General features: G+C 39.3%; 1 protein-coding gene across 1 annotated transcript; it reads right to left on the minus strand.

The window, feature by feature from the left end:
* Nucleotides 1-327: 327 nt before the first annotated feature.
* On the minus strand, nt 328-1,344 carry LOC137839450 (uncharacterized). Its single transcript, XM_068648566.2, has one exon. It carries the CDS (start codon nt 1,342-1,344, stop codon nt 328-330), a length of 1,017 nt encoding a protein of 338 aa, XP_068504667.2.
* Between the last annotated feature and the right edge of the window lie 9,339 nt (nt 1,345-10,683).

Raw genomic sequence — 10,683 nt, forward strand, 5'->3', positions numbered from 1 at the left:
GAAGGTGGTCTTCAGCTCTAAGTGCCCACGCACCTCCACCTGGTCTCCCGCAAAGCCGTACAAACAGCCAGTATAAGACCTCAATTGATCAGGGGACAACTGCAGCTTGTTGAAGGTCGTCCAGAACATCACGTCTGTCGAGCTTCCCTGGTCCACCAGTACACAGTGTACCTTTCTCCCTGCAGTCACTACTGAGATCACCACTGGGTCATTATCGTGGGGGACGACATCTCGGAGGTCAGCCATGGTGAAGACAAGGTCAACGTCAAGGGCCTGATCTGCCTCTTGCGCCTCTACTGACATCACTGCTCACACATACCTCTTCCACTAGGAAGCGGTGCACCCTCCTCCTGAGAAACCCCTCAAAATAGTGTGAATTGTGCCACGCACGAGTATCTCGTGCCCCTGATCTTCTCCTGGCACCGTCAAATTTTGCGCTCCCTCTGACTCTACCAAGTAGTCCTTCAGAAAGCCATTCTTCACCAGCTCGTCTAACTGGAGCCCTAATGCTAAGAAGTTACGTATGGGGTGGTCAAATGCTTGGTGGAACTCGCACCAGACGTTCTTGTTAGGTCCCAACTTCTTGTCTGTCTTTGCGGGTATCTTCAATCTCTCCGCTATGTTGGGGATAGCGATTAGGTCCTTCAATTCTACTACGAAGTTGTGCTTTGGTGGCACATTCTCCCTTGCACGCCCCCTAGTCTGAGGCTTCCTGGGCTCATAGGGTTGCTTCTTTGCTGGGGCCCTCTTCTCCGTCATGGCCTCATGCACCCTCAAGGGCTGAGCTCGACCTGGTGCTCGTGGGCGCGTGGGAACAACGCACGTGTGCTTCTCGTTGACCTCTCCCTCTGCGGAAATATGAGCCACCGCTCGACGCCTTATCTCGCCGAAAGTCTTGGGGCGGTTCCTGATGAGTGATTCACTGAAGGGTCCTGGCACGATCCCCTTCCTGAACGCGTGTACCATCATGGTCTCGTCCTTGGTGTTCAGCGTCACCACATATGCCCCAAAACGATTGAGGAACTCCTTTAGGGACTCTCCCTGATACAATCTTACGTCAAAAAGATCGTAAGAGATGGGTAGGGGAGCCCGATTTGCGATGTACTGCTCTCTGAATAGCTTAGAAAGTTGAGCGAACGACGTCACGTATCCATCAGGGAGGCTGATGAACCAATCCATTGTTGTGCCCACCAGCGTGCTCATGAACAGCTTGCATCGCACCGCGTCAGAGCCCCCAACCAACATCATCTGCGTATGGAAGGCCATGAGATGAGACTCTAGGTCATCTACACCTGTGAAGGTGGCTTTGGGCCCCACGAACGTGGCTGGTATCACGGCGTCCATGATCGTCTGCGAGAATGGCATTGGGAAATCCTTGGGTGGTGTCGCAAGTTCTTGATCTTCCACCTCACGTTACCCTGCCTGATTTCGCAAGCCCCTGCGTAATTCTTCATTGGTTCTTTGCAATTCTTCATTCCTTGCTAGCGATGTAGCCAAATCAATCTGGATGCGTTCTTGATCCGCTTTTGATGCAGCCACCATTTCTTGGAGGGCCTGCATCATTTCCATGATCTGTTGCAGGGTGAGACTTTTGCCTCTGTTTGGTGCAACGGATCCTTGCCTCGTGTTTCTCATCTTGATGGATTTTTCCTTCGTTCTTGTGAATGAGACAGTGTTTTAAATCAGGCCCCAGGGTGGGCGCCAAATGTTCCTACCGGTTGACTTTGATTTCCTTCGTACGCCTACGATGATCACACGCCCATTTATCTCTGCCTTCGTTCGTGCCTTTCTTCGATCAAACACCTAAAAATGCAAAAACAAAGGGCGCCCTAGAGGCCATTTGCACTCCGATGCTCAAGTCAGTACTGGGCTAGGAAACACCGAAACTTAGCTGTAAAAAGCTCTGTGTGTAATTTGTGTAAGTGCTGCGTAAAACTTGCGTACCTTATTAGGTTTGTTACTGCCTTTATATACTCTAGGGTTTTTGCTGTTTCCGCTAACTGCAATTAGGGTTACTGAGGGTGTGCCTTAGCCGTTATGACCCACTCTTAGAGCAATCTAGCGCGTAAGGATCCCTTACTGAAGTGCAACCTCTAACGGGATGACCACCTGGGTACCAACTTGTGCACCTAATCTCTAGGGCTATCCGTCTTGGGAGTCCCCTAGCTGTTCACGTGCCATGCATGCAGTCTACCCCTGGAACGTAACCCTCACGGGCCTTATCTCTTCCAGCGGCTTTTTGCTTGTGCTACGCCTAAATGCATCATTCACATAACACGCATGGACCCCTCGTGATCTAGGGTTCTCTCTACTGATAACTGGTGTGTGGTCTGGGATCCACCTCTCGTGGCCCAGCTCCGTTGTTTGACTCGTCGATGTCCGAGGACACGTTAGGACATCCTAATGACCGATGCCTGACCACTCCTCGACCCTCTGGGCGTACCCTCTGCGAGGCACTCTGGGCGTACCGCTTGTGGCATCCAGCTTACGTGACCGACGCCTGACCACTCCTCGACACCCTAGGCATGCCGCCTGCAAGGCACTGGCCCATGCCGCTCGTGGGACCCAGCTTACGTGGCCCCCCACGTCTACTAGCAGTCAACGACGTCCGAGGACTGGTCGGTACAGTAATCAAACCTAGATTACACAATACACCAGAAAAACTAGTAAAACAAAGTGTAAAATCAGTGAAGAAAAAGGTGCAGATCAGAGTTATATCAGAGATGTAGCAGCAATTATAGCATAAAAGGCACCATAGAGTGTAGCAGCAGAATACAACACACAAAAACCACCAATTCTCCCCCTATTTGTCTTCACAAATAAAATATGAGAAGGGATAAAAACAAAATTAATAAATAATTTAAGAGTCAAGAATACCCAACTCATTGTTGGGTCTATTGGTGTCTAAGTTCAATAGGGGGGAATTAAGCTTTTAAAAATTTTCGCAAACAGAATTGTTTCCAGTAATCCTGAGAAAAGTACAGATTGATTTTAAAAAGAACAGATTTATTTTCTGATTTCTACATGATTAGTTTTAAATCGAGTGAGTGATTTTCCAGAACAGTGCAGGCACCTTAACAACAATAAAGATTAAGAAAGATTTTACAATAAGAAATCCAACTTTGAATCTTTAACAACCTATCTTGAAAAGAATATGAATCTTGAACAAAGTTATTTTAATGATTTTATTACTCTCTTTAAACAGCCAACACACAGACTCAGGTATTCACAAGCAACCAAGAACTTTTTCAGAATCTTGAACACTATATGACAGCGTAGAAAGAACATATTCAATTTCAAATCAACAGATTTATTTTATTGCTAATTATCAAATATGTAGAATTAAGTGCAGGGATTGAGAAGAAAAATTGCACACACAGTTTATACTGGTTCACTCATGAAGAGCTACATCCAGTCCCACCTCACACCAAGGTGGATTCAACTAAAACAAATCAAAACTTTTACAAACCTTAAGGTTCTTGAACCCTACAAGAACTAGACACACAATGTTGAAAAACCCTATTTCAGCAGCACATACACTTCAAGAAACCCTATCAAGAAGTGCTAGTACCTTTACACAAGAAAGAATAAGGAAAGAAAGCACCTGAAAAGAAGATGTAAGAAACCTAAAGCAACAACACTTTTCTACAACACAGCAATGACAGAACCTCAAACCTTGACTAAGGCACAATGAACAAGCATACTTGAAATTCTTAAGAGAACCTTTCAAGAAAACATTCAAAGTTGTAAATCTCTCACTGAAAACTCTTCTATCTATGTTCAAAAACGTGATTGCTCAGTTTTCCATGTGAGATGTGCCTCTCTTTATATAGAAAATAGCTTATAATATGTTTTCAAAAAAATAGTTAAAAGTTGTTATAAAAAGAAGATGTTGAAGTTAAAATAAATGGATTTTTTTTTGAAAAAACGAAAGATAATTTTCAAACCACTTCCAACTCAGCTTAACGGTAATAAAAGGGCTTAAACAAACTTTTTGGTGCCAAAACAGAATTTTGAAAAAGCTTTAAGAAAAGAGCACCAGTGCAGAAAGAATCTATTGTTTTATAAAACAACAGATTTATATTTGTGAAGAAAGCTGATTTTGAGAAAACTTAAGGTAGTTTTTGAGAAACCTCTTAAAGAACTTCTTGTGTAGGGAGAGCCAAAAAAAAGGCATATTTGGTGAGACGGTCACAGACGACCCAAACCACTGTGTGACCCGCGAAATGAAGGTAAATGGGTTACGAAATCTATAGAAAAATCTTCTCATACTTGTGTCAGTGTTGGGAGAGGTTAAAGTAATCCTCGATATTTCTTTGGAAGATATTTATTTCTTTGACAAGTGGCGCACTACTAGAGAAATTGTTCACATCTTGCATCCATCCTGGCCAATAAAATGAGGCAGCGATGCGAGCGAGGGTAGGCTTGAGACTGGAATGACCATTTGTGGGGGACTCATGCATTTCATGGAGGATCTTTATTCTGAAATTATTGGATGCTAAGAGGACAGGTGCCGAAAACAACATCCTATTGCAGGCAGAGAACAAATCGAGATGTTGTTGATCGTGAATGCAAGATGTATTAAGTGGGCACCTTCTGGGGTTTTGAAGAACTACTGTAACTCTTGAAACAATAAGGGAATCAATGAAGACAATGCAAGAACTAATGAAAGGGTTGATGTTCCTTGGCGAGACAGAGCATCTGCAACTACATTTTTGTTTTCTAGGTCAGTATAAAATTTGAAAACCATACCCTTGTATGATGCAATTCTAGCTTGATTTGCATCGTTTCTTTTGGTTTAGTTCTTTATTGCAGAAGGTAGGGCTGACTTGTGACTTCTATGGCTGAATTTGAACTGTGGATGAAGGTGAAATGAAATAAGGAAACATATGCTTAGAAGATGTGAGGCAAACTTCTAAGAGAATCCTTGCTAAAACACTCGCAAAAGTGCTAATTAAAAGTGAGTTAAGTGACTAGTTAAGGCTGAAATTTGGCAGCAATTCCATAGTCTATTCAAATCTAATTTACAAGGGGGATAGCATTTGTATTTATAGTGCTATGGGCAGCCAAGGTGCAAGCTTTAACCCTAAAAAACCCAATTCATAGAAGGACAAATGACTCTCTCTAATTAGAGCAAATCTTCACAAATTAGAGGTTAATAAGTGTCCTCCTCTAATAGGAATCCTCTCCATTCCCATGAAGACAAATGGCCTTTTGGCATTGGTGGGAATCCTCTCCATTGAAGAGATGACATGTCGATCTTCATGCCTTCCTTTCCACTCCATGCTTTCTATTTGCACTCTAGTAATTTATTTGTGCACCCTAGATGGTCTAGAGTTTCACTGTGTCCAAGGAGATCCAATTATAACTCTATCTAGACTCTTTTGTCTTCTATTTACACCTTACTTTAATTGGCCCAATAGCCCATGAAAATTGGCCCAAAACATGGCCCAAGAAAATAGGCCAAATACAAGTCCAAAATAAAGCCTATGTAGATCATGGAAGCTTTGATGATTCAAATTTGTGATGAAGGGTTGATGCTTTGCTACTTTTGGTTGGAGATTAGTTATAGGATGTTTAGAATTCTTGTAAAGATCATTCTTGTCCTATGCACAAAACTAAATCAATCTATGTTAAAAGAGAAAAATGTTTTTCTAAGCAAAGAGAAAAACAATCGGTTGAAATCACGACATAATCGGTTGTTTTACATTTAGCTTGATTTAAGGTTTTCAAAACTGTTTTTGACTTGGTTGGCTTACTGTCATAACCAATTCAACCGGTTAAAACGACATTTCAACCAGTTGATTGTCACATTGTCTAACAACTTTTCAAAAACCTGTTAAATCTGTTTTCACTTGAATTAAAACTGTTTTGGCTCATAATTGACTGCCTAGAACGGCTAGTTTTAAGAGCTATAAATATGGTTTCTCTTTGTATTAAAAAAAAATACAAAAAAGTGAGATTGAAATTTTTTTTAGAAGAGATTCTTATCAAAGTTTTGCAAGATTGCTAAGTAGTTGTGCATTGGTTCAATATCTGATCTTAGGAGCTCAGTGATTCCTGAATTATCAGGTAATTTGTTCCTTTCTTATTCTTGTAATTGTTCTTTACTAAACTTGTAAAAGGTGTGTAAACCTGTAAGGCCTGAGGATGTTCTGACTAAGGTTGTGTGAAAGGCAAAGAGGGTGAGTGCTCTTATGGTTTCAAGAACACCTCTTTGTGGCTTTGAGTGTGTGTAATCTGTGATTGATTACTAATGGAAACCCAGTGGTTGTTTTGGGGACTGGATGTAGCCCAGGTTTGAGTGAACCAGTATAAATTGGCTGTGTAATCTCTCTCTCTCTCTTTCACTCCTTATAAATTGTTTGATTTGAAATTGTATTGTTGCTGTCATAAACAACCGGTTTAAAACGAACTTTCAACCTATTGATATTCTGCAAATAGTTTCAATTACCTTGTTTGATTGGCTTCCTTGATTACTTCTTCTGTGATTGTTGTTAAAACTTCATTCTTATCCAATCTTTTCGATAATCTTTTGACAAACAATTCACCCCCCCCCCCCCCCCGCCCTCTTGTTTAGGCCATCAAATCTATTAATTGGCATCAAGTTTTTTTTTTTTTTCCTAGAAATTGCTTTAATGGCTAGCAAATTTTCTTTTGGGGAAGGTGCTTCTTTAAATAGACCACCTCTATTTTGTGGTGAAAACTATCAGCTATGGTGTATAAGAATGAAATTTTTTGTTGACTCATTAGATAGAAAAATCAGGGATGTCATTACAAACAATGTTATCATATATCTGCTTGAAAATAATGTTGTCCTATCTGAAAAATGAAAAAGATCATCTTGATTGTGTAACTAAGATCATCATTGTTTCTGCCCTTGATTCTGATGAACTTCTTAAAGTTTCAGAGTGTATCTCAGTTAAAGAAATGTGGGATACTCTTGAGAGAATTCATAGAGGTTCAAAAAGTACTTGGTTGGACAGTGATGAGTCCTCTGCTGGATCATCCTCTACAGATTTCAAGATGGATGTTTGTCTGATGGCAAGAGAAGAGTCTGCATCAAACCATGTAAGTGCACCTTCCTCTACGAAATGTGATGGTTATTATCAACTTCTTGAGGCTATTAAAGAGACTCGTGATGAAGCTAATAGATTAACCCTTTCAAACAATCGGTTGAAAAGTAAAAACAACCAGTTGAAAGAAAGAGTCAGAGTTCTGGAAGAAGATTTGAACAATTCAAAAACTGATTTTGAAAACCTTGAAATGCTTTATCAAAACTCTTCTTGCAAGTGTGAATCCAATTCTTGCAAAAACTGTGACTCTCTTCAAAAGAAAGTTTTGTATCTTGTGAAAACAGTTGACACAATTTCAAAATGTAAATCCAATCTTAAGAATGTTTTAGCATCTCAATGGTGTGTTTTTGGAAAATCTGGTAACCCAAAAAGCAAGAACAGTGGTTGTTTAAAACCTTTTTCAACCATTACAAAAAATCAACTAATTAAAAGGTTGAAACAACCGGTTGTTTGTTGTTTTTATTGCATGAGAAAGGGTCACTCTGTCAGATTTTGTAAAATTCGAAACTTTTTTGTTCCTAAAGTGGGTTCCCAAGAATCCTGAGGTATCTAGCAATCAGATTAACATCCATGGACCCAAATTTGTTAGGGGACCAGATCTTGCCACCTGAATTTGAATTTTGCAGGATTTCTTGGTGAGAAAACAACATCTATGGTACTTGGACAGTGGCTGCTCCAACCACATGACTGAAGATGCATCAAAGTTTGTTAGCATCACTCTTAAACAGGAAGGGCATGTGACTTATGGAGACAATAACAAAGGAAAGATCCTTGGTAAAGGCACCATAGGTAATGAAAATATATTTCCAATTCATGATGTTCTCTATGTGAAAGGGCTCAAACATAACCTACTCAGCATAAGCCAACTTTGTGATAGAGGATACCAAGTCACATTCAGAACAAACACATGTGAAATTCGTCTACCAAACTCAAAGGAAGTATTACTGGTTGGAAAGAGATCAAATAATGTTTATCTACTTGATATCTCTAACTCTACATCTATTGGTTGTCTTTTGACAAAGCATGAGGAATCATGGCTTTGGCACAGAAGGATTTCACACATACATATGCATCACTTGAATAAATTGATTTCAAATGATCTTGTTATTGGCTTACCCAAACTCAGGTTTGAGAAGGAACATGTGTGTGAGGCTTGCTAAAAAGGGAAACAAACAAAACAATCTTTTAAACTGAAAAACTTTGTTTCCACCTCAAAACCTCTTGAGCTACTACACATGGATCTTTTTGGTCCTTCAAGAACTATGAGCCTTGGAGGAAATTTGTATGCTCTTGTTGTATTAGATGATTTTTCCAGGTTTATGTGGACCATATTCTTACATTCAAAATGGGAGGCTTTTTCTGAATTCAAGAAGCTAGCAAAAAGACTACAAAACACCTGTTGCAGCAACATTGGATCAATTAAAGTACGCACCTTGATGTGATTGACGAAATGAGGCGAGGAGGTTTGAAGAAGAGGGAGCAGGGAGTTTCAAAGAGAACTGCGAAGAGGAATGAAACAGTGAAAAGGACGTGAAGTTTTGAAGGATTAACGTATAAGTGAAGCGCAAGAGGCAACGTTTTCCAACCGTTGATGATGGCCACGTGTGCGTTTGTGATGGAATATGGTGAGACGTCACCTCAGAACATTGTGCGCGTTGCGTCACTCCCCAGACACGTAGGTCACCATGGGCGAGCAGGTAGCCTCTTCACTGAAACAAGTTTCAGTTCAAGCCTGTGGGCTTGTGTACTAGACCAGGGCATTGAGCTCAGCGCTCGGTAATCGGACATCGACGCCTGTGTCAAACAGGTCAGGTCGGTCGAATTGATGGGCCACATGAGCAGGCTCCAGGTGTGCGGGTATTGACTTTTATGTGTATACTTAATGTAACTCTTCGTGTATAAGGCCTTGTCAGGTCAGCGAAAGGTGTTAATGGACCTAAGGGTGTGTTTAGTACATTTGGGTCTAGCACAAGTAAAATATTCTCTATGACACCTAAGCCCAAGAACGCTAGGGTTTTGGGGGATAGGCTGCATGCGTGATATGTAAAGGCTTGTACGCCTACAGCGAACAGATTGGACCCCTAATGATATGTAAAGGCTTGTACGCTAGGTCATTCTGTTAAGATTTATGCACTCCAAGGAGAGAAGATTATGTGCAGTTGTCACGCTAAGATTGTGCGCATTGTAACAGACTCCTCCCTTCAAGCATGCTTTCACTTGAGATAAGGTTCTCGTGAGAGAAGGTGAGAGGTAACCTAAAAGTAGTCTATAAAAGGGACTTGAGATCCCTGGTAAAGGTACATTGTTTCTAAGACTGAAACTACTTACTTACTTACTCATTGTTTCTATAAGCCTTGTACTAACCTGATCGTTGGAGTGCAATCAACAGGTAGGACCCCCTCTGTTTCGATGGAGCCGCGTTCCAACATCCAAAGGAAAGAGCAAATTCCAGCAGAGGCAGACGGAGTCACAGCCTATTCCCAGAGTCAACCGGCGACCAGGTCAACCAGCAAAAGCAGTCCAATTCTCAATTTTGTCTATATTTTATTTATTTTATTTATTACAATTTAATTAATTAAATAATTTCTTATAGTACTTTAAATGAATATGTAAATTATGTCTGTAAATTTTTTAAAATATAGGTGAAATGTCTCTCCTAATTTTGAAATGGATAACCAAAATTGCGGATTATACAAAAAAGAAAGACCAAAACTGTATTTCAGTCAAGTTATTATTTAATTCATATTTAATTAACATAATTACCATGCTTGTAAATGTTATTGATAGAAATAATAATATTTAGTCTTTATCAAAAATAAATAATGGTAATGTTTCATCGTTTTTCTTCATTCTTTTCTTTTTTAGGTATACCTTTTTTTATTTTTTGTAATGTAGAATTACAAGGTATGGTTTAAAATATTCAAAGTTTTGAAAGCTGAAAAAAAATGAAAAAAAAAAGGTTGAAAGGTCTAAAAAAAAAGTTATATAATGTGCATAATTTGAGAGGAAAAAAATACAAAGTATGGAAAATTTAAAAAATCAATTCAGATAAATGCATAGTTTAAAATGATTAAAAGATAAAATATGCTAATTAAGCATCACACATTCTTCTTAAATAATATGTTCACGTTAGACAGAATCGTATCGAACACCGACACTCGTAGAATATGTACGGTTCTAACCAAATTTTAATAAAAGATAAATATATTAATTTTTTAAAAATTTAAATTTATTGTATAAATTTTTATTATAATTATAAAAATAAAGAACAAATTTTTTAACAAATCATAAAAAATATATTTCTGTTAAAAAAATCTGAAATATACTTGTACAGATAAATCTTTTATTATCAATTTATATAATATAATATAAATATGTATTTCGTATTCTATATTTTAAAAATTATAAATTCATTTCTTCGTCCGTGTCTTTTTGTCTGCTACATAAATATAAAGTCATAAAACAAATTAAAGCTAAAAGTATCTATGGCATCGATCTTTATGAACGAAGCAGTGTGGAACACAAGATAGCAACACGATGCCACGTGTGTGCACAAGATGACACGTGCTATTCTCACATAAAACCCACTTTGACTCGTTTTCTCACT

This window comes from Phaseolus vulgaris, chromosome 11, assembly GCF_051622355.1.
Source record: "Phaseolus vulgaris cultivar YP4 chromosome 11, ASM5162235v1, whole genome shotgun sequence".
NCBI classification, from domain to species: Eukaryota; Viridiplantae; Streptophyta; class Magnoliopsida; order Fabales; family Fabaceae; genus Phaseolus; species Phaseolus vulgaris.

Bases quoted from the DNA above. Each gene is read 5' to 3' on its own strand.
- LOC137839450 (XM_068648566.2), bottom strand. From the start codon at position 1,344: ATGGACGCCGTGATACCAGCCACGTTCGTGGGGCCCAAAGCCACCTTC.